The sequence below is a fragment of the Dysidea avara genome, chromosome 15, assembly GCF_963678975.1.
Source record: "Dysidea avara chromosome 15, odDysAvar1.4, whole genome shotgun sequence".
In the NCBI taxonomy this organism is placed as follows: Eukaryota; Metazoa; Porifera; class Demospongiae; order Dictyoceratida; family Dysideidae; genus Dysidea; species Dysidea avara.
In genome coordinates this window covers 6209228-6234319 of record NC_089286.1, presented here as the reverse complement: position 1 = coordinate 6234319, position 25092 = coordinate 6209228, and the positions used below count along the sequence as shown (strand labels likewise).

Here is a 25092-nt window from a genome sequence, read left to right as displayed (position 1 = left end):
ACATGCACGTACATAGCACACAGCTACATAGTTTGAATTGTTTTACGTACGCTATCATGGTTAAAAGTTACAAAGTTATTGTGTACTCTGTGTTGTCCTGTATTAATTCATTTGTGATTTTCAATTGGAAATCATACAGTCTACAATTAGTCTATGTACAATAAATAAAACAGTTCATTAACAATTACTAGATGAAGTGATGAATGCGCAGGAGAGGATAACATATTCCAGTTATTCACACACAAGAAAACTATTATGATTGATTGTACAAATTTGTCGCAGCTAATGAGATGATCAATAGTATCAGCTAATGTCGGCCAGTTATGTTACTATCATCATTGTTCAATTTCAGGCTTGTAGAACCTCACACTGAAGTCTTTGTGCTAGTAGAGGGGACACACAAAATATGTGATAGATGAACGACTGTAATATGACTTCATACATTTACAATCTAAAAGTGGCTAAAGTTACAAACGGGTTGCACTGTATTAAGAAATACAGTGGAACCTCAGTTATCCAGTCCATAAGTCAGAAAAGTCTGTATCTCTGAAACTGTTTACAAATTATCTTAAAATAAGTCATTTCCGTAGTTTTGGTAACTGAGAATCCGGATAATAGGGTCCGGATAACTTACATTCTACTGTACCAGTTAAAATTAATATTAAAGTTTACATGTTGAGTTGACCAGTGAGAGAACCTGACTTGTTCACGTAGTTTTAAAATAATCTTAAATTCTATAATAACAGTCACAGCTGAGCTATGACTTATATAATCATCCAAATTTTAAGCATTTGTAGATTTTCCTGTTATCATGAACCACGATAGTGGGTTAATAATAGGGATCGCCCATGTTTTATGAAAAACTCTAATAGAACGCACGCCTAAAAACCACCTTGGAAAGCATCCTCCAATCCAAAACAACTCTCTGGTGGTTCTATGCAATGAGTATAGGTCCACTAGTAAGTATCAAGTGAAAAGGAAACGGTATGTGTATTTCAGACTAAGGCCATACCAAACAAATCTTATGTTTCATGGATTATTTTCCCCTCAAAGGTGACCCGGCAAGTCGAAAAAAAAAAAAAAAAAGGAAAAAAGAATGGTGCCTGTCAAGTTTATAAACTAACGGAATTAGAGTTAATGTATAATATTGATTTTATGATTTTATCATACGCTGTAGCCTCAAGTGGATCATGAGCACATGGAGTAAATAATAAGGCTATAGGGATGACAAGTACAATGATGGCATCAAGAAAACAGTTCAGATTACATTGTATAGCTAGAAACATAATTATACTGTTTATCGAATATAATATTCAGGGGGAACTAGTATAGAAGGTAGGTGGAGTTTTCTAGTGTTTTCCATTAGTAATGAAAAGGCATTCTTTTTTGGGACTTGGACAACGCTTTTGCCTGACGTGGAATCAGCACTTTCGAAGTATATACAGCAATGTTTACAATTAAATAACCTACAAACACTGATAGGTGCCTCCATAGCTACTTCGTGGACGTCAACAAACTTTTCATCTGCAGAAATCACCACCCTTTTCACTCTTTCCTCTTCCAATTCCGGTGCGACTTTTCTAACAAGAGCTCCAAACGTTTCTTCGCAGGAACATTGTACTATCACTCTATTCTTAATAATTACTAAGCCTCGTTTTAATACAACACTCAACCACTCATTTAAGGACGAGTTTATCGACAATGAACATTCACCAACCATGTTGAAATGGTCACGTGATTTACATTTATTTTGGAAACTGGAAATTGTGACCCGCCGCATCCGTGAAACATAAAATTTATTTGTCATGGCCTAAACTGAAATAGTATGCCCGTTTGCAGTGTTCATATTATTTTTTCATTGGCATAGCGACTGGGTTAAAAAGTAGCAAGGCTTGCTAAATGGATCATTGTGCGTGTCCATGACCTGTTTTTGATTTCGTTTTAGGATGGAAACAGAGCCCAAACTGGGCCATTTCTTCTTGGTAAAACGCCATTACGCTCGAGAAGCCATACAAAATCACACTCAAAGTTAGGTTTTTTGGTGTGCGCTACTTGTGGCTAATAGACTCTGTCTATATTAAACTCAGTATAGGTCAGGAAGCTTAATCTGGGCTGATGACTTTGTTGCAAGGTGGCTTTTTTCATTCCGTGATTATTGTACGTGGGCGGGTTATCCAGATTAAATACTCTAATAGAGCAGTCATGTAAATACTCTAATAATGCAGTCAAGTGTATAACAACAATCCTTGCACTGAATTTGACAGCTATTAAAGGCACCAGTAATATAAATTGTAGCTCACATTAGGAGACTCTCAGTCTGTATGCACATTGCAATTTGATCAGTTTCATGTGTGTACTGAAATGTTGACGGCATTACTATGCAGAATGCAAAATTACACTATTCACAGCAGTCTTCTTCATAATCCATTACTGGATTAATAAAAGTACACAAACTAGATGAATAAAAAATTGGAAATTTTAAAATAAGAAATAGGGATCGCTGAAAAAGCCACGAAACGAGAAGGGATCGCTGGGGTGGTAATGTAAACCACAAATCCCTATTTTGACTCATTTCAAAATGACAGAGCATGTAACTACATAAAGGTTTATGATAGAGAGTCAAAATAGGGATTTGTGGTTTACATTACCACTCCAGCGATCCCTTCTTGTTTCATGGCTTTTTTCAGCGATCCCTATTCCCGTTTTAAAATTTCCAATTTTTTATTCATCTAGTTTTAATTAGAGATGGACTGATACCATTTTTTACCGATATTTCCGATACGAGTATTTGTACTGAAATTATTTGCCGATACTGATACTATACATTGAAGCCTAGACAAGTTTATTATAGAAATTTCATTGTTGTGATACATAGTTAGCTATTAAAATATCACAGTAATTGATTGATCTCAGTTCAATCAGGTGTTACAATATTCATTGTATAACAGCTAAACATCATTGTGGATTACTAATTTCTTGATTTGAGGTAGTTTTCTTGCAAGCTTATTGATAAAGCAATTAATTGCGTGGGCGGCCGATAATTGTACAATGTTTGTTACAGCTTTTCAACCAAACTTTTTCATGAAAAAGCAAGCCAAGTAGTCATAAACTTAATTCTTGGGGAACAACTGCACTACCATTTAATTACAAAGGATTCACGTGCTCTAATATATTAGAATACACACGGAGCAATTGCAGCAATACTTGGAAAGGAGTAACAAAGGCTTTGTTTCGCTACTTTGTTAAGTTACTGATTAGCTCAACTAAGTTATTAGCTACTGGAAACTTAGCTAGAGATGGTTTAATAAAAGTGGTGAGTGTCTACTGTGGTATCTGTACCTTGTATTACCGATACCGATACCACTGGTATCCATCGATACCGATACCGATACCACTGGTATCGATACCAGTATCGGTATCGGTCCACCTTTAGTTTTAATAGTTTTGTGTGCCACAAACACTCTTGTTGGGGAGGGAGATTTGGAGTGGCAATTACAGGCACTTAAAACACTGCTGGAAGCCAAGGCAAGAGAGCAGCTCGTTTAAACTCTAGTTACCCAACAACACAGAGACAGTTGTTGCTGATTCCACTGGATGAGTTGGAAAAGGTGAAGACTACTGTGCAGAGCATCATTAGATATGAAAATAAAGTAAATGTAAAAGTTTATTTTTGAAAAGTCCATGATCCGATAGAGGAAAACCTCTATAATTCTGGGTCCCAAAATATTCGCAGTAGAGAGGCTTGTATAACATTGTGCTCTTATAAAAAGACATGTGCTAACACACTACAGCTGTACACATGCTCTAGAAATATTGTGTAATGGTAGAGTTGCAGGTCATACCCAGTTTAGTCTCCCAGGCCAGATCCAAGAGCTCAAAGCTTTCAGTGTGCAGGTGCTTATACCTAAGTGATGAATCTCTAAGGGCCCGGCCTGCAAGACTAAGTTGGGGCATGCCTCTGTGAGTGCATTAGATATCTAGAGTGTGTGTACAACAGTGTATGGTCTATGGTACTCTATAGCATGCTAGTCTATCCTCCGTACATGCACTTGAGGAAGATGTCTGGGTCTGGAAGTGAAGACTACTGTACTTTGGCCATGGTATGAAACTTAACTGTTATATAAATGTAAAAAAAATAAAAAATTACATCCCACATCAGCCTTTTCCAACTAAACCCATTGTCAAACCAGTTCAAGGACATGTGAAGACTTCAGATCATATTCACATGTTGACAGTTTCATACAAAGCTTTGGAAAGCAAACTGATGATACTGAGAACTGTTCATTAGAAACTATTTATAGGAACTTGTGGAGCAAAAAAAAGACCATTTTGGCTGGACTACTTAAGTGTGGCTGTGGTGGCCAGGCTTTGTGGGGTAGGGGATCACCTGGGTACATATAAACAATGGACCCAGCAACCAAGGACAAAGGAGGGAACCTAACTGATATTTATGTACATCTTCATTTTTTTTCTAAAACAACTACTAAAGGTATTGTATAGCTTTTAATTAAAGCTGTGGTCCCATGCCTGCATGCACTTGAAGTGGCATATGAAATCCTTCGGCAAATTAGCTAAGTGATTGTGGGTAAACACTCATTCCATGTGGTTGGTTGAGTGGCTTATATTAAATCGTCAATTAGGCTAGGTGGTTATAGTTTTTATTGGTACCCACTGTGATTGAGAGAAAAGTGGTCAACTTGTGCGATCGAAGTAAACAAGGCAGTATGGGAATTTTTATACCAAATTGTTTGATACTACTATTGTATTATATGGTCACACTCACCTTTCCACCCTTCTCATACAACACACCCATTTCTTCAGCCACTTGTATGGCACATTCTATTTCTTCAGGATCAAAGTTTGAAGGAAGAGCAAACTCCATCTCTAATTCATTATCAAGGAATGAGCTACATAGATAATCATACAATGTAATACTGGTGGACCTTCAGTACACTTAATGTATAATCTGTATAATAATAAGTGTACGCCATGTAATCTTGTTTGTTGAAATGTATTTAAATAAATATAAATATTGCCCAATCATGACTATAATGGACTATTGTCACTCTTGGGACAGTACTTAAAATACATGCAGATATCAGTACTTTAAATTTCAGTGGCTACAAAATAATATGAGTATTTTCACTGATGTTTGAACTATTCATGGCTGTTGAGAATGTTTGGTACATGCAGTCCGTACATTATGTAATGTCTTTCAGAATCCTGGCTGAGGGAAGCTATACAGCTATACAGCTATACGGTGCTGCCAGAGTGGTTTCTCCTGGATAGCTGCTAGTGGGAATAGTGAGCATGTATACATGTTGTTAAGAATGTAACTGACAAGCTTGACATTAGTACAGACCAAGGGCTCCGAATGATGCTACGAAATAAAATATACTTCACATTGCACAAGATTTCTAAAGAGTGTTTAGTCATGCCGTAATGACAGCAAAGGTGTGAACTCAGCTACAAAGCAAACTTGGTATAAATTAAATAACTATTTTACTACAATAGAGGCTTGTTATGAATTTTAAAAATGCATGTTCCTTCAAAAAGGTGGATCACTTGCCAGACACACAGCAAATTTTCAATTTTAAACAGTACAAAGTGCATTAATTTCCTGATTCCCATTGCACTGTCAAGGTATTTCTCCTAGTGGAATATGTAGTAACATGTATCCCAAGACTCAGCAGCAAGTAAGAGGTCAGTTTTACACATTATATTATGCAGTCATAAGGAGAAAGCTCTGTAGCCACTAAACTGTTAGCTACACTAGTACTGTATTACCTTAGTCTACTGGATAATATTTGTTTAATAGACTCTTCCTCTTCTTTAACTTTGGTTGCCGCACCAGATGAACTGGTTTTAGACTTGTGTGTTGTGTCTGGACCTGTGTAAATATTCAAGTAGTGATGGCATACAGAGACTGGTATACCTGGCTGAGTCCCCAGCATTCTTGTATAAGTGACTTTCTCCATTGCATTGTATTTCTGAATCTTGCTGTTGAATAATTAATAAACATCAGATAATAGTACAGTGAAACCTCATAAATAGGACTGAAATTTGAAATGTGGCCATAAAAATGTGAAAGTAAGACTAAGTGACTACTATAATGAGGTGTTACTAAAGAGAGATCAGGGGCATAGCTAGAAATTGTAAATAGGTGAGGCAAACCTTGCAATGCTTTATGATGCACTCCAGTGTGCAAGTACAATCGGCATGCGTAGCATGCTCCAGCTAGGGGGTCTTGAAGACATGCCTCCAGGAAAATTTTTGAAAATTAAAAGTTAGTAGGATTGCCGAATCTAGAGGTAATTTTAGTCCTACTATTACAAAGAATGCACATTATGGTATATAATAAGAACTGGTAAGATGTCAGTCCAGGTTATGCTCCCCTGGGAAAGTTAGACCATCTGAGATTGATCGTGAGAGCAATTTAAGTAGTTTAATTTATTTTAGTAAAAATTTGCTCGATTGTTGTATTAGGGTGAGTGCTCTTTTAAGATGACTGCTCTATTAGAGTATATCGATCTAGCTTGACCAGTTTCTGAAAACCTCAGTAGCTAACCCCCTATAGAACTGCCCCTGGATGGATACTTACTACGTACAATAAGTTGAACATAGCATATAAACTTCGTTAATGCATGCTTTCAATGCATCAAAGGGTCCAATGTAGCTCTCAGTTCAGTAACTTCAGTCACCAATATTTGGTGAGGCAACTGCCTCACCTGCCTACATTGTAGCTACGCCTCCGGAGATGGCTGTGATGTGAGGTATCACAGCAAGAGTTCATATTGACGATCGACTCTTGATCAAGGTAATAGATGTAATTATGTAATACCATAAAAGTAAACAGCATGACCATATTTGGAAACCAGAAATTTCCCCAAATACTAATTTTTACAAATCATGAAATTCACGTGCAGAAGAAAGAGCGCACTTTAGGAAGCGGCAAAAAAGTTGCCAACAACCGCCCTTTTTAAAGTCTACTTCGTTGCAGTGTGTGGAGAAAGACTTGCGCTAACTGCGCAGATATTGCCTGAATGGACGCAAGAGTTCTTCGCGCCTCTACGCTACTCGCGTTAGTCGTACTAGCTATCAGTTCAGACCCGAACTACGACCACCAGACTAGCACGTACCAGGCCAAGTACAAGGGGACCTACTGTAGACTGCTGTGTACCGCCACGCCGTTCTTCTCGCCCGACCTCTCCATACAAACGTACGTGTCGTTGATCCAGTCGGCTGAAACCAGCATAGACATCTTCGCCCCAGGTACGCGTAGCCTCTTACCCTTTGTATGTCGTGTACTGTCTTGTAACTAGTGAATGACGGTTCTGTTATGGATTTATTATTAATTTTGTTTTTTACCTTAACTTATTAGGATTTTCCAGCTGGAGTAAGTGTACACCATTCACTGGATGCCAGGGCTGCTCTGTTGCTGACCAGAAGAATGAAAAATTCCCAGTATTCCCAGCACTGTTGAATGCTGTACACCAACGAAACATCACTGTCCGAATATTGACTAACAGTTATGACCAATCAACATGTGAAGGTAAAATCACACCCTTGGATTGGCTCTTCCTAAATGGTATTGAAATACGGATATACACAAGTACAACGTTTATGCATGCCAAGTACATGATGATCGACAAAGGGAAGAGGACGTCAGTATCATCTGTAAACTTTTCTTATACGTCATTCATGTTGAACAGAGAGGCTGGTATTGTTATGGAGGGAACTTGCAACGGAGCTATCACCTTTTATCAGAAAGTATTTGAAGGTGACTGGGCAAAAGCTGCTTCATTCAAGCCGACCAATAGTTACTCTAATGGTGATATGAATATCATAACAGATACTAGTCCTTATCCAGTGAACATACCAACACCCAGAAGTGTACCAGGTGCCTACGTGACTAACTTCCTACCAGTAGAAGGTATCACTGTTAAGAAAGTGTTTGCTAGTCCGGACTATGCCAGAGAAGAACTGGAATCTGATACACTTAGTAAAGTGACTAAAATGTTCTACCTGACCGTGTACCAGGTGAGTAGTATCACGTATATCTAATGTTTTTTAGATATGAATTTTATATTTATTGTATAGGTGATGCGATGGACCTTAGAGATAACCATCGTGGCTTTAGCTTTTCTGTTTTATTCCTCCCATTGTAAACAGCTTTCAATAGAAAACCAAAACCACTTGTTTGTTGCCTTTATAGCTGTCTAGTTTACACTCATTGTAATATCAATTGAGCTATTGAGTGAGATTTTACCTCACTTTACACTGTCCACAGATCACTGATAGTGACTTGTGTAACAAGATACAGAAACTATTTGAGAGTGGTAAGGAAGTGAAAGTGATGGTGTCTCCTCGTATTGTGTCTTACTCTGACTACAAGGCAGCTCAGGTGAGTAAGTGATGATGTATTGTGACGTAACTAGTGATTCCCTCTAGGCTTGTTACCAGCAGTTATATACAGCTGGCATGAAAGGATACTTGAGATATGCCCCTCATTATTATCAGTACTCTCATCAGAAGTTCTGGATTGTTGATAACACTACCGTCCACCTTAGTACCGGTATGTGTCACAGTGTGTGTGTGCACACACACGTGCGTACATATTTGCATGCTTGTACTAAACAAGTATTTGCTCCTTTCCCTTCCGATCCAGTGGTTATTTTCTCCTATTTATAAAAATTTATTTTGCACAGTGATTGTCTTAGCCCACACAACCCACTTGTTCCTTATGGATAGAAGTGTTTTGACAAGAGTACTCCTTCATAACAGCTGATGTCAGCATTGTGTGTAGTGTGTGCTGTTTTCCCTTTTATGTCACTGTGTGTTGATAACATGTTACTTGACATGTGACTAACTGTCCACTGAACAACACCCTAATCCACTACCCATACTGTTTGGTATGCAATGTCAGTAGGTGTAGCAAAGGCTGTTACAAAGTGTCACTTGTTAACTGTGTTTAGGTGGAACTATCAGAATACAATACTGAATACAAGGCAGCCTTGATAGCAATGTCATTGTATGTGCATACTGTTAGTTATTTAATGGATGCACTGTAGGTATACGTCTATATTTTCTTTCAGGTAATTGGAGTCCTAGTGATTTTCCTGCTGGTAACTCATTCCCCCCCTATGGCCATACTGGCTGGCACTCAGTGAACAGAAATTTCCTGGTAGTTTTGCAGTCACCATTGATAGTGGATGACTTCTATGCTGTATTCACTGAGGATTGGCAACGTGGTACTGACTGGGCTCCTCGTAATCACTGATCAGACAGGATTCCCACTATAGTTTGTTGGGTTTATTATTGTTAATGGATATAATTATGGAATTACACATAGCAGCTGTATTAAAATTTATATTTGTATATTTCATGGTGCTTTTAATAATTCTGTGTACAATTGCTGTATTATTTATGTTGTTCATAAGAGAAGCTTTATTCAAATAACATTACTTTTGTGGTTGTGTCCCAAGATTTCCTGGACATGTGAAAGCCTTGTTTAACAAGAGTGCTACAAGGCCTAGAGCTTTGCCATTATGAATAATAAGTCTTGGAGTCTCATCCCCAGGTCATATAAGGTCATAATTCTTGTGTCTTGTTCCCCATCACTGGAGCAAGGAAGCTGTTTAAGGCTTCCATTTGGGATTGCCATCAAAGAAGTATTTTATTAGATTCATGCTCCAATTTACAACGAGGAGCTCATAAACACCTCAAGGTGCAAATTTGTGGTGCTTATAGCTCCTGTTATGACTACTAGGTTAAAGGTCACCACAAATCCCATAGTTTATTTAGCAAACCACTTCTTCCTTGTTCTATTTATTACTATTTCCAAACAAGAACATAAACTAGACAATATGTAAACATTCAGAAGACAAAAGTTCATTATTAGTACCAAACAATTAGAGTGCTTTTGACATGTGACTTAGTTCTGGACCACTGCCAATGAGTTGAACGTAAGGCCCACTGGCTGTACATCTAGTGCCAAGCATGCAAACATTTAAGATGTACACAAAACAATAAAATAATATGAAGGTCTCAAACATAGCTAAGGTATATTTCACGACCTCATTAATAAGACCACCTCATTATAGTGACCATGTCAAGTAGGTTTCAAACATAGCTAAGGTGTTCTTCATGACCTCATTAATAAGACCACCTCTTATAGTGACCATGTCAAGTAGGTCTCAACCATGCGCATAGTTACATCATTATGTGGTTATTCATATATGGTGGTGTATTTGATAAACTGTTTAATAGCAATAACACATCTGCTGATGTCATACTGTCATGTTTGTGCAAGTAAGTCATCTCATTCTCAGTATATACTCTATGTAGACAGGCACCTCTTACAGAAGAATGAACTATATTGTAAACAATGTATACAGTCTAGTGACCATACTGGTCCACCATTTCTGTTTGGAAGCTGTTGTGACTGTGTGTGTTTGCCTACACTGCTTGTAAACTATAGCCCATCATTTTAATACAGTTAAACAGTGATCGTTTTACTTTCAAACAATGTACAGTTCTTTTATAGGTGTTCATCAGTGACTATGAGGTACTTCACCATGTTGTGACTATGGGGTACTTCACCATGTTGTGACTATGGGGTACTTCACCATATGTTGTGTACATTAAGAACTGGCAATGTGGCATTGGCATTGAAATCACTAATGGACTTGCCTGTCTTAAATTTGTATAACCAGTGCATGGTACTGCATTGTAACATACGCACTACATAATTATGTTGATTTAAGGAATTCTACTACATATTTTATAACATGAAATTCTATACCATAATGTACGCATTTGCACACCCATATTATATTCATATATGTATCATGCAGTATGACACTGCACTAACTCAAGCCCTTGTTTATTTACCAGTAGGGTTTCACCAGTTTCCAGAGGCCAGTCAGCTTTTTGGAATCAAAAACAGAATCAATATACTCTAATAGAACAGTCAGAGTAACCCTGAATTAAGAGATTACTACACAAAATTGTATGTTAGATGCCATGCTGCTAAGCGATTTTTCAGCCTGATAGGTGCCTTTTGGCATGCAGTATTTACAATACCTGGATTTACTGATGTCCTCTTCTGTGTCCCATTTCTCTTTGCTAATAGTGCAAGGTATCAATTTGTGCTAGTGTGTGTTGGCTTCCATACATTTGTAATGGGAATAGACTGTATTTTCCATTGTAATTGGATTGATTGCAGAGGTATTCCTCATGCTGTTCTTCATTTGTAATGTTGTGTACAGAGCTCAACACAGCTGAAAACAAAGTGTAATAATGACACTACACTTTCCAGTAATGATGGCTGGGGTGCACGTTCAAACAAAAACTTTAAGTTTGACACCATTCCTGCTATGACCATTGCATGCTGCCCTTCTACTTTGGAGTTTAAAACCAGTTAGCTACAATACTAGACTGCATGTTGCTGGGGATCAAGTCACTACTGGGTCTGGGATTTTTTCTGCATTCTTCAACATTTTTTAGTTACATGTTTCAGACTCCCTGTATTCACAGGCTTTAGCCTTCTCACAGGTCCCTAGTGGGGTAGCATTCACAGACAGAATACCTCCGCTGATATTTACTCTCTACTCCACACAGTCCACAGGTCACACAAACAAATGTACAACACAGCTGTTTGTTACAACATACCCAATACAAAAAGTGCTGGACTATGCGTGTACAATAAAGTTATGTAGCAAGTATCAAGGTAGTTATATCTGCCACATGTACAAAATATGTTATGTTAGCTAGTAAGATGTTTGTTTGAGTAATAGCTTCAATAATCAGCCATCTGATGATACTCTGGGTGAGCATAATACCACCTGCAGTATTTCACTACACAATTGTATAGGATGTACTACAGGTACTATAAAGAGTCCATAATAATAAAGCTATTATGGTGTGGCAGACCGCTTTCTTCCTTTTGTGTTGGGATAGGTTTCCCTACCCAACACAGTACTGTACATTACAAAAGTTAGAGTTTTGAAAATCAGGATGTTAAACAGATTGGCAGAAAATATTATAAGTTTGGTGAAGCAGTCAATAAAGTTTGGTAAATTTCCTCTATTCGCCAAACTTCAGTCGTGTACAAGTTGCAATAGGTCGACTACTCAAGTTTCACTGTTTTTTTTTAATGTACTGTAAATCAGGAAAATTTTGGCGTAGAAAATTTCGTCTATTAAAATTTCAACACAACAAATTTTCAACACTGGCATAATCGACAAAAAAATTTGACGAAATACCTAACGTTGAATTTTTTTTTGTATGTGCAAATTATTCGTATACTTAAAATAATTCGTTGTTTTTATTTTCGTCCATATAGCCAGCGATGAAATTTTTTTGACAGCAAATTTTTCCTGATGTACGCTACTACAATGCTTAATGTACTACAAAAATATTTTCCCGCCATTTTAGATTGGTGTGGAGGATGGTCAGAGAACAAGTAATGGCACTTACAAATAGAAGAGCAGCATGTTGAAAGCACAAGGCCAAACAAATTGCAGCCTCACTGAAGCTACCAAACTTTTATAGAGTTCCATGCCAGCTCTACCTACTTAAACCATGACAACACCTCAGACCCCATCTTAGGGCCAGTTTTTCTTGACGTGGTGTCCACAAAGTTGTCCTGGAAAGGCAGGCCAGAAAGGGTGAGAGTCCTGTGCCACCATTCACATTTGCTTGTACAAAAGCAGTCCATGAAAGGTGATAGAGCTGGAGTGAACCTACCTGTAGCCAGTGGTGTCAAATATAGTGGTGCAGTGATTCTGATTTTGATACCAGTCATTGTTTATGCTAACAAGTTGTGTTTTTGGACACATCTAGTGATACATTTGCCATATACTGTACAATAACGAAACTGTCTCAAGCAGTACATAGAACAGACACAACCATATTGCTATGTAAAGGCATTTTAATGTTTTGCTTGTTTAACATTTTGAGTTTCCACCAACCAAGACAAATATTCTAATAATACATTCGTTAGGAAATGTTCAAGTAATTTTTATTGTAGAGCACTGTTGGGTAGCAAGGTCTAACAGTTCAATGTAACCATTACATGAAGTAGCTATCATAGGAGTGGATATTACAAACAGTATGTAAGAGTCTAAGAATGTAGTTGCTAGTGGAAAGGAAGTTAGACATATAAAATCGGTTATTTTGCTGATATCATACCAATTATGGTTTAAACATTCTGCTCTCAAAACTAATATGTACTGTACTAAATCCTTTGTGTAATCTTGATGATGTTCTTCACTTTACTGTGCCCATTGATGATGACCAAATAGTTCCATTGTGCTAAGAACATTGAGAACCCGAAGCAGGGTAATCACAACTATAGTGTTACCATCATGGTTGTATACAGGACACTGTGACTGACATACTTATTCTATCTAGACTACTATAATATGTAGTGTGCCCTCAAATTCTCTGGTACATAGAAAATCTAGTGTATAAAATGTATATGTGTGTGTATGTGTGTGCACTGCCATTTGAAGTTATATCTGAGCAAAAAGTTTGTAGGTAAACTGCTTGGTGAATTGTATGCAGCCACGTGGTGTAACCAATGCAGCCAATCACCTCACTGTAAACAGATGCTACCAATACAGCTCAAATGAGGTATTATAGGATGTCAAATAACAAGTTGCTGTAGTTTATTTAACAAACCACAACTTCCTTAATTCATTCCAAATTGGGATATGACCTATACTACAAAATAGCCATGTCTATTGCAAACACATCAGTTGCTCTCAGATACAATATGAGAATACTTCATCTAACAGCTCTGCTAGTATTGACTGTGTCAACAGCACTAGGGCACAAGTCACACTACGACCATCAGACAGAGACCTACACGTCAGAACATGAGGGCACTGGCTGTGACAAAAGAATGACTGTGACATCATTTTTCTCACCAGACCACTCCATTGATATATATGTCTCCCTGATTGACTCTGCCACAGAGACCATCGATATCTTCATCCCAGGTAAACTTATAACTACAATAGCTCCCTGTTCAATCGCTTTATAGCCATGGGTATATACACAATTTTAGAAGTTTTGTTTTTTTATTTACTCTAATACAAGCAGCTCGGAGAGTTGTTGTGTTATAAAAAAGAAATCCATTTTAACATTTGCACAACAAACAGGTATGGTTTATTGACTACACCTTATGAAGTGGTGAACTTGTCACAGTAGTGACAGCACTCCTACTTTAGGTTGGCCACACATAGTATAACCACCACAAATTACACAAAGTATTGTGCGTGTGAGTCGAGTCACCGTCTTCAGATAAAGGCTGACCATAGTAGGGCCACTCATGCTGCACAATGAGCACACTAGTTTATTCTGTCACCTAGCTACTGAAGTTCAGAAATTTTGTGCAAACTGAAGTGATCGCTGCAAGTTAGTGTTAACAGTGTACAAGACTCAGATAATGTTAACCAGCTGCTAGACTACAACTAAAATTAATTCTAAATTACTTAAGCTACAAATACACTACACTACTTCACTAACACTGAAAGATACACCAGCAGCTCGACAAACCAGCAGACTTCATGCACCGTGATAGCAAGATATACCAAGCCCTTGATGAATACCTGAATTGCTGGATGCATGAAGAATTGAGTGGTCTATGCCATAGCCTCCTATCTGTAACTTGCTGAAAGCAGTATTTTTATACTGAACAGTCTTTAAAAATGTTGCAGAGAAAAATGTTGTAGAATAAACAAGTCTGGTTGGTTGGCAGCTCACTATAAGTTATGAAGTGGTTAGCCACAGTACTCATCCTACTTTATGTTGATCACACACACAATATCCACAAAGAATAATTGTGTGAGTCCCATTGTTTTCTGTCAGGATAATGATGGAGGAGTGTCCTACAAACTGTGTTACATATGCATACATGCTGACTCACATGTAAAGCTTCAGTAGGTTTGTTTTGTAATGATAAATACTCCAAATGATGAAATTGCAAAAAGTAAAATTGAAAATATACTCATAGTGAATCATACACAATGTTACATAGTTGAATTGCCAAAAATTCTCCTACTAAAATTTTATGCGTTTGACACATGTATGATGTGATTTCAGGATTCTCAAGTTGGAGCTGGTGTACTCCATGTGATGGTTGTCAAGGATGTACCATTGAAAGGCAACGAGGGGAGAAGTTCCAGTATTCCCTGCACTCCTGAACGCCAAGAACCAACGCAACGTCACAATTCGCATCTTAACCAATAACTTCCACAAAACCACATGTTGCCCCACTGGATTGGCTAATTCTAAACGGGATTGAAGTACGAGCATTTACCACCGTTACCTTCTCCATGCTAAGTTCATGATAATTGACATGGGGAAGAAAACCTCCATATCTTCTGTAAACTTTTCGTACACATCTTTCATGAAGAATCGAGAGGCTGGAGTTGTTTTGGAGGGAGGATGTGATGATTCTGCTGACTTTCATAATGATGTGTTTGATAGTGACTGGAGCAAAGGAACACCATTCAATGAAACCAACACTTATTCTGAAGAAGAAATGAAGAAGATAACAGATCCTTCACCATACCCAGTGGAGATGCCAGATCCTAGAGTGATCCCTGAGGCATATGTATCTGAGGTGACAACAATGGAGGATGTTAATGTGAAGAAGATATACACTAGTCCAGACTTCACTAGAGATGAAATAATGGACACATTAGAGAACACTAAGGTTTCCCTTGATGTGTCAATTTATGAGGTAATGAAATAAAATGATAGTCCTACACACATAGTCTAACTAATGTAACAAGGTGAGAGACAGAGACAAGTATTCACTCATGAGCCACATATAAGCATAACAATAACATTTCAAAATGACCAATTGAGCTCTACCATAATAAATAATAAATGCATATGTGTATGTGGCTCGAGTTGGGGAGACAATTTTAAATTGTACGTTGTCATACAATTTAAGTCAAAACTGACAGTTTTGCACATAAAGATACCTGACACTTGTCGATTCCAGCAGATTCTTAATATTCCCACAATTTTAAGGAAGATTTTGAAATTGTAGCAGTAGTCCCTCCACTGGTGGCAGGGTGGACATTTTTACAATGGAAAAAGCTGGTAGTTGAAGGTAGAGATTAGATGAGCCATATAGCGGCTCCTTAATGGCCACAGTGCTGTAGAATGAACACAGCTAGACATGCCACACAATGTCATCAACACTTGGGCTACAAATTCCTGTCAACTCAGATACCACCCAAAATCAAATACTGCTACTCAAGGTTGTCACATATCCCACAAAAGGTGGTTATCATCATCTATCCAGCCACATGCTTTACCAGCACATCTGTAGCTACAAAGGTGTGTGTGTTTACACTACAGGTGACCGATAGTTCATTGTGTACGTGATTAGATTGAGAAGATGTTTAAGAAAGGTATCAAGGTAAGGGTGTTGGTATCACCAAGTATCACTGGCAAGGAAGAACAAGAGGATGCTGAGGTGTGTGATGTAGTATTACATCATTGTTACCATGGTACTACTATTGTTAGGCATGCTACAAGCAGTTGTATGAGGCTGGCATGGCTGGACATGTGAAACATGCCCCATCATATTATAGGTACTCCCATCAGAAGTTCTGGATCATCGATAACGCCACTGTTCACCTTAGTACTGGTATGTATGTGTGCGTGCACGCGTGCATACATGCATGTGTGTGTGTGTGTGTGTATATATATATATATATGTATAGTGTGTGCGTGTGTGTGTGTGTGTGTTGTGTGTGTGTCCTTCACCAGTGAAACATGGTGCAACCTCCTGCAAGTTAATACCTGCCACAAGAGGGTTTGCTTGCACTGACTCTTAGCACTTGAGTAGTGCACAGGTGTCCCACTGAGTAGGTATGACCATGCCAGCTTGGTAGGCTTTGCTTTACTTTGAATGTGTGTGTGTGCGCGTGTGCGTGTGCGCGCGTGTGTACATGAAAGCATGTGTGTATGTGGTGGTGCATTCATGTATGGTACATACAATATACACACCTATGTTCTACTCACAGGTAACTGGGCCCCATTGTGCTACCCACATGGAGATACTTTCCCGCCATACGGTGATCCAAATTGGCAGAACATCAACAGAAATATGTTGGTGGCAATGAAATCTCAGTCAGTAGTGGATACCTTCTACAAAGTCTTCTATGAGGATTGGGAGAGAGGCACCGAGTGATCACCACCGGTTTGTGATGCTAACAACGAGGAGTGTGGTACCACTAACAAGTGGACCTCACCACAAGAGTGATCCTAAAGTATAGACTGCAGTACAAACACCTTATTAACTATTTTAATATTATTGACAGTCTATATGCATCATATAGTCTTTATGATATCTTAATATAATACTGCACAAAGTTTCAGTTAATCGCAAACAGCGTACATGTGTGGACTCCTTTTAGTATTGCACACTCACAAACATTACTGTGTATATAACATTACTCTGACATGGCAAGACACTTCTCTTAACAAGGCACTCATCAATTACAGAATACAAGCAACTGTTATGACCAAACTACTTTGTTAGCCGACAGCCTTGTTCTGGTACCCTGAGTTCATAAAAATATATGGAGGGGGCACTTATCTATACACTCTAAAATGCACCACTATCTCATTCTGTGCATATAGTCTCAAAGTCAATAAACGCTATCACAGAGGCTGCAGACCAAGATAGAATTAACCATCTGCAGTTGGTTAAGATCATTTGGCTTGTTAACACAAAGAAACAATATAATGTGGCATTTTAATATTTCAACTACGTATGCATACTATATCACAATAGGCATTTGTAATTTTTAATTGATAAGGACCATGTATATAAAGCTGGTCATGTCAGACTAGTACACTACAATGCAGACACTCTCTTACCATCTGTTTGACCTACCGATCAAGTTTCTGTAGCTCTTGTCTAATTTCTGCATTGTTAGGAGCCAGTTTTCCTGCTCTCATGAGGTATTCTTTAGACCTGGTGAACTCTGCTAGCTGCATGTATGCCTACGGGGAACAAGTGCCACTGTGAAGAAGAGTTAATACTTGCAACAAAGCTAAAACTTTTCAGTTATACTGCACTTGTGTACACTGTACATACACACACAATATACATGTTCAGTTGACTACTACTGTATGGTTGAGAGCTAAAACCATAAAATAAATATCTATAAAGCATTGCTTTGGATAAATCTAGTCCATTTAAATTCTAGTTACACAGGATTTTAGCACTGAGTGTATCACAGTAGTGTGTACCTGGCCAAGCCTGTAGTTAGCCTTGGCACTGTTTGGCTCAAGGTCGAGCACTTTCCGACCATAAGTGATGGCCCTACTTGACTTGGCCTGTTTTAGACAGCAGAGTGACAAGTTGAGGTAGAGCTTCATCAGATTATCCCTCCACACAATCTCCTCTTCTTCATTTTGAAGACGAACATTCTCTATCAGTGATACAGCCTAAAGATGAATAGACACATTTTAAACATTGTTGGTATACAGTGGGCCACATCAAAAATGATACCCTGGAATGTGGCCACCTTGATAATCAGGACACTTGCCCATGGTCCAGTTTGTATAGATTTAGACCCTTAAATAAAGACACCTTGTAGTAACAATTAAACCTTGATAATCAGGGCACACACATTTAGACCCCTGAAGCCAGGAAGTCGTCCCACTTACACACACATAATAGAGCACAACAATCGTATGCATGGTACTATACACTATAGCAGCAAGTGTAGCATATTGTATGCTTGTAATATGTAGAAACATTCCTACAGATGAGTAGTTTTATATAACATATTCAGACTACATGTACATACAGTATTCGCATGTACAAATAGTCAAAATATAATTACATGCATAATTCAAATTGTACATTACAAATACATGCTGGCACATGCTAAGCACCTTTTCATATTTTCTCATTGCTTTTCCAAACATGTTCTGATGGAAGAAATCATTCCCAAGCTCCCTCTCTGCTCTGGCCACCTCTACCAGCTGACTAACTGATGCATTCTCTCTTTCTTCCTGTTACCATGGATACCAGTCACTGTCCTCATCACAAGAGGCTGAGCACTTACTGGAGTAAATGCTGCATATGAGTCAGCGGCATTGTGGTCAACAAAACTGATCAACTCTATCTCAAACATGACTGCAGGGGATAAAGAACAACATGCACAAATCATGTATGTATTATGTACATGTAAACACAACATGTGGTGGAGCATGTACCTGTACACATATCATTACACTATCTAGTATGTACACAAGTACTGTGTTACACAGAGCAGATTACTTGTAGCCTTGGGAGGGATTCTTGGAGGACAGCCGAGGTCTCCATATGCATACGATGACTTCACAAGGAACCTTGCTAACTCATTTCTTCGCATAGTTGATATACCGATGTCCCATCCGGGGATCACCTGACCTGATTGGACAGAGAATTGTAATGACATCTTGTTCTGTTGTGTACTGTAGGTAGGTAGGAAGTGTGTGATAAAATTAACAATTGTTATTATTGTTGCTGTTGTGAGATGCACCCAAATACTACATGATTGCACAATACAGGCTTATCTTTTTATTGAAATGTCATCTAGAAATTTTTACTAGAAAGTAATATGCATTAAAAATTCCACAAAAGAAAAGGTTTACAAAATGTGTGTATGTACAGTGGAACCTGAACACAGGGAGAGGTGAGCATTCTATTAGAGTAGTCAAAAATTTCTCAACTTGTTATCGTGTTAAATACATCATTTTTAAAGCTGTGTCCCTCTATTCACCAGCTAATTATAATTGGTCATAAATAATTGACGATGATTAGTTCATTGGCACAATTCAATTCCAGGTTACCAATTTTTGTATAGCAAAACAATATGAAACGGTCTAGTCCCCAGAGATTTGGATAACTGAGGGTTTAAAGAATGACTCACACCATAAACGAAACTAAAGCGCTATATAGTTGACAATTGTTGGCAGAGGCATTTAGCTAGTCGTGCACGAACTTGCCCACAAAATATAATCTAACATTGTAACATACATTGTGTAAAAATAATATCGTATATGTGCAGCTACAAGTACACACACACGCATGCACACACACACACGCACGCACACACACACACACACACACACACTATGCATATCACCTTTGCCAAGGGTGAACTGTTCTTGCCTGTTCCTCAACCTACTAGAATCATATGGCTCCTCACTGTACTCCAAGTAGCCATTGTAGTGGACTGGATCATGTGATCAAATGTGATATCATGTGACATATACACAATGTGTGTGTAATAGTAAATTTAGTAGGGAATAATTTATACGTATTTTTTAATGCCACCGAAAAGTACATAATGGTACTACTACTACATACATGCATAACCCATTTGGTAAGACCCCACAGATAATCATCTGAGAGAATCAGAACACCTAAACATCAGGACACAGTGTACATATTAAACAGGTTACACCTTCCCATGTACATTATACAGCATATTTTTGAAATAAGTCTACATGTCCCATACACATCATCATCATTGTGTCATACACTCAAGTTGGCTGCCATTGACAGGTTACCTATAACTTAACTACACAAGATGTTAGGTTATAGTCTCACACATGCAGGTCATTGTGTTACAGCAGATAACAGTACATGTGCCATGAATGTGTACTTATCTTTGAAGTGTTCTCAGTTCACCTCTTACGATGGCTTTGTCAGGCACAACATTCCCTGTTCCTTGCTTGAGTACCTTCTTCATGACCCCACCATCTTTAGCTGCAGTTATGTCTTCCATCTCTACAGCTATTAGCTCAAATGGAGTCTGTAAACAACAATAGAGATATGAAAGTCTTTTCTCTTCTGTAGTATTCAAAATGATTCAGCAACACTTCACTTAGGAAACCTGCTTCATGTACTATTGGTGACATTAGGGAATACGCTAGTTGCTCAAGGGTTCTGTGTGCATACATTTGCACTACTACATGTAAACACATGTGCGCGCGCGCGCACACACACACACAACACACACACAAGTATTGGTGATGCCCAGCTGCACAAGCAGTCATACATATGCACACAGACAGATGTACTCACCAGGTCATCACTATCCAGGGTACACTGGTAGTTCAACTGTTGGAACATCTTCTCTGACTCGTAGGTCGGTGGACTGGCTGGAGCATCTGTGAGAAGAGCAATACAGTACAACTAAGATGCCATTGGTTGATCCCAAGGTATCCACATTTTACAGGTCCCTCTATATCACTGGCCACCCTTGTATGTGTGGTGCACATACGTATGAATGTATACATAAACTACATACTTATGTACTACTATGTTGTAGTGGAGGTGAAACTCTCAGCTTTACACAGTAGTGTATCCAGAGGTAGGGCCTGGAACCTACTGTAACAAAGAACTCTACCAGATGTGTTAGCATACAAGCCCTTCAGGTGCTCCTGATACCTGATATACTCTAATAGAACAAATAGATACACAGGTCATTGAGTACAAATAATTTATGTAGTTGGGTCTTTTGTCTTTTCAGAACTTTTAGAGAGCATATATCCCCCCAGACACACACACAGAGTAGGCAGTTACACTGAGCTCTATTACACTGTTAGTCATACAAAACCAGATACGTGGATGTAGTCTACTGTACGTATTCCACTGCGCAGCTACAAGGCTGTAGCCAAACGTTTACCTGGGTAGGTTCTTTAAGTAGATCTTTTTGTTGTGGTGTGATGAAGGACTATACCAGGGTGTGTGACAAGTTAGGGGGTCTAGGGGGCATGTACACCCAAGACCCTCCCAGGAAAATTTTTGAAAATTGAAAAAACTACTAAAAAGGCTAAATTTGGTGACATTTCAGTCATTACTGCACACACACAGCACACACACAGCCAGGCATATAAACATTTGTGTAATCTTTGCAACTGCCAAGTGAAAATTGAAACACGTGATTCACTACTTTGAAAATGTGCCAAATTACATAACGAGCTAATGTTTCCAGTGACTTCATGTGCTGCATAGATTCCGCATAATCTAAACATTTTGATGCATATATCATTTGGATGCATATTTGAGTGCATATATATTTTAGGCCAGGGGCATCACTGGTCCAGTTGATCAGGTTTCAAGACCACTTTTAGTCAAGATTGAGATACTGAAATAGACCAGTCAGTTACTTTCTTGGATGCTACTGTGGTTAACTGCAGATTTCCCCAGACCCCCTAGCTGGAGCATGCAAATGCCATGATCCTACAATGGACCTGCTATACGACAACTGCTAATGTCAACCTGACCGTTATAAAGATCAGACTCTGGTTTGGAAAATAATACTTGTAATAAATATAAAGTCCGTTGCTTTACATACAGTAAATGCAATTTACTGATTTACATGTACACAACATACCGGTAAGCCCTTGGTTATCATCAAACACTAGCTCAGCCCCCTTGCCACTGGTAAGATCCTGCACATCCAGTCCTGCCCTTAGGCGTAATGGAGCATCGCCTGGTGCCTGAGGGCAACATAAACATACAACACCGATGTACACACATATATATGATATGCTCACTTCTAACTGCACTACTTCATAAGAGCAAAAGAAATACTTCAAACCTACACGTGTGTAAATTAATTCTTGCACAACTATAGCATGTAGAAGGTGAGCTGGATCCTGAAAAACAGCTAAAAAGGTGGATTTTTCTCAAAAGAAATAACATTTCAGAGCAAAAAGTGACAGCTAGCAGAGCTAGCTAGGTGTTGACAACAGACACATGTGGTTAGTAAAGTTCAGGAGGATTTGACACTACACTTTTATGGTTTCCTGATAGAAAATGTATTTGATTGACCATAAATATTGTGCCAGGCATTTGAATGAAGATTTAGAAATATTTTTAGCAGGTCAAACAGTGCTACAAATGAGTCAAATTCCAAGATCGTGTGCAATTGCATCCATGAGTTATTAAATGTGTTTGAGGATCCATGTGATAGATACTATACTACCACATTAAGAGTACAATGAACTCGACATTATGTTTATAAGTAAATGCATATACATATATCCTCAAGCACGTAAACAAACATACAGGAAGGTGATACTTTTACAGCATTTATTTATGCATGTGCAGACTACTGGTCTTGCATTAATGTGGTGCTTCAATTAATGCCCACCAATGTAATTTAAGCAAGTGATAACATTACAAAGACATTTCTACACTACACTAGCAACAGTATATTTTGCTATAGTCTGTTCTGCAGCTTCAAAGACCGCAAATCACTATAACTACTACAATTACAAAACTACAAGCTCTACATTCTGACTGTAACCATACAAATTAAACACTTTATACACAAATTCATTACATTGTTGGGCAAGCATTAACAGGCCTCATATAACAGATACCATAAAAGTTTCATATTACCTCAGGGTCATCCATGCAGAAAAGTAAAGCTACTCTGTCCTTCCACTTTTGGAGAATGGACAATAACTGTAATTACAATTACTGTGGACAGGTATAAGCCAGCCTATCTTGTGTATGCATGGCTTCTCTTTAAAACTAGAGAAACATGTATACTTAGCTTTTCTGTTTAATAACCAAGTCCAAGTTATACCTTCCATGTATTTAGGAGTTTCTGTGCATGCACAATGTGTATACAGGCTATCTAATGTGTTACTACACCAGTAAAACCTTGCTCTAAACACTGCTTGCTGGTCAACAAAATATTTGCACATCAGGGCTTCAACAAATTGCCTTAGCAACAGAGTATGAATTTTGATACACAAATACCAGTATAAGTGAATTATAAAGACTGGTCAGAAATGTGACTCCACATTATGCTTATGAATTTCATGTCTGCCCGGAAGGAAGGGCACTTGTAATGCTGCCTCTATAGACAAAAGACTGCCATGTGTGAGCTTACATCATTCTCCTCCACGTGCTCTGAGCTGTCTGCATGACTGGTTTCCTGCTCCATCACGATCGGGTATGATTGTGGTACGGAGTTGTATATGCATCACGTGTTGAGGGATTACCGATTGTGGGATACTTGTTGGACAATGACGGATTCAAAAGACAAGGCAGATCAACAGGTTTGCTTATTATCGCACGTGATATTTGTTGTATTCTTTGTCATTTAAAACGTTGTTGAGTCAAGGTGCGTGAAAAGTATACCCGCTCTCTTCCATACACTGACAGTCTGAGACAGACTAAATAGCGAGTGTTTTAGATGTTATATGATTAAGCAGAATGCTTGCAATGATTCCGATTTTTTTTCTCTTTTGTGTGGGGCCCTTTTCCCCCCTCCTCCCACCAAAAAGCGGTGTGGATACACAATGTTTTAAAAAAAAATTATGGGAAATATTTTCCTGCATCAATAATGTGGAATTACATATAAACATTACTACGTATAGTTGAATTAAAAGCCCCTGTACTGGCCCATCTCTGGAGATTCATCACTAGAACAATACAAGATGGACCGACTTCTTAAGCAAATTGTCGCAAAGTGGAGTAGAGAATGTGCAACAAGTCCAATCTAGAGTTCAGTTGTAGCTTGTAGAGCTACTGCAAGACAGATGGTCAGTAAGATGACTATTGCCTCCCACCCATGCCTCCAGTGGTTAAAAACACAAGGAAGCCTGCTCAAAAGGCACTTGCCGCTTATCCCACAATCTCCAGGCACTTCTAGCCTCATCCTGACGGTTGGTTGTCTGGTTCAATAATCTCCCTGGTAAGTGGTTGTAAGGGCGGCTCAATACCTACATTATAACATGCCCTTGAAAGCCACTCAACAATGATGTTCCTTAAAGCATTGTGACGAACAACCGTGAGGCCTCCTTGCTTACATGTCATAATAGCATGATCCGTAGAAATAGATTCCACAAATGCATGTACAGTGACTGGGGATATTCAGGAACTTCCATAAGGTGCAGGGCATCCCAGAATTCTTGTTTCATCAGTTGGAATCCCTGCTCTGCCAGAGATAATGCTGTCAGCCAGGAAGAAGCACCTGGTTCACTGTTCAAATCTAAAGCTCTCTGAGATTGTAGAAAAAGATTGTATTAAGG

At 38.5% G+C, this 25092-nt stretch overlaps 3 protein-coding genes and 1 pseudogene across 5 annotated transcripts in view; 3 read left to right on the top strand and 1 right to left on the bottom strand.

The window, feature by feature from the left end:
• Window positions 1-102: 102 nt before the first annotated feature.
• Window positions 103-24068, bottom strand: LOC136245722 (inactive peptidyl-prolyl cis-trans isomerase FKBP6-like). 3 transcript variants are annotated; one of them, XM_066037205.1, is made up of 14 exons: window positions 23949-24068; window positions 22437-22542; window positions 21122-21207; window positions 20726-20849; window positions 20178-20267; window positions 19328-19459; window positions 19113-19183; window positions 18940-19059; window positions 18289-18486; window positions 17930-18039; window positions 5936-6000; window positions 5788-5890; window positions 4784-4907; window positions 103-383 (listed from the first exon to the last, which is right to left on the bottom strand). In XM_066037205.1, the coding sequence occupies exons 1-14, from the start codon at window positions 24000-24002 to the stop codon at window positions 336-338; spliced, it is 1431 nt and encodes a 476-aa protein (XP_065893277.1). In that variant the 5' UTR covers window positions 24003-24068; the 3' UTR covers window positions 103-335. The 3 variants fall into 3 exon arrangements, with proteins under 3 accessions (XP_065893277.1, XP_065893278.1, XP_065893279.1); XM_066037206.1 differs by lacking the exon at window positions 23949-24068 and adding an exon at window positions 23450-23541; XM_066037207.1 differs by lacking the exons at window positions 5788-5890; window positions 5936-6000.
• On the top strand, window positions 6888-9459 carry LOC136245723 (uncharacterized). Its single transcript, XM_066037208.1, has 5 exons — window positions 6888-7272; window positions 7382-8040; window positions 8291-8404; window positions 8452-8575; window positions 9096-9459. The coding sequence occupies exons 1-5, from the start codon at window positions 7044-7046 to the stop codon at window positions 9278-9280; spliced, it is 1311 nt and encodes a 436-aa protein (XP_065893280.1). The 5' UTR covers window positions 6888-7043; the 3' UTR covers window positions 9281-9459.
• LOC136245873 (uncharacterized) lies at window positions 13742-17367 on the top strand (annotated as a pseudogene).
• LOC136245725 (ran-specific GTPase-activating protein-like) overlaps window positions 23969-25092 on the top strand; it is a 16197-nt gene continuing 15073 nt past the window's right edge. The window contains exon 1 of the mRNA XM_066037210.1: window positions 23969-24117. Within this exon, the coding sequence (XP_065893282.1) occupies window positions 24037-24117 (81 nt within the window). The 5' untranslated portion in view covers window positions 23969-24036. The remainder of the gene's footprint in view (window positions 24118-25092) is intronic.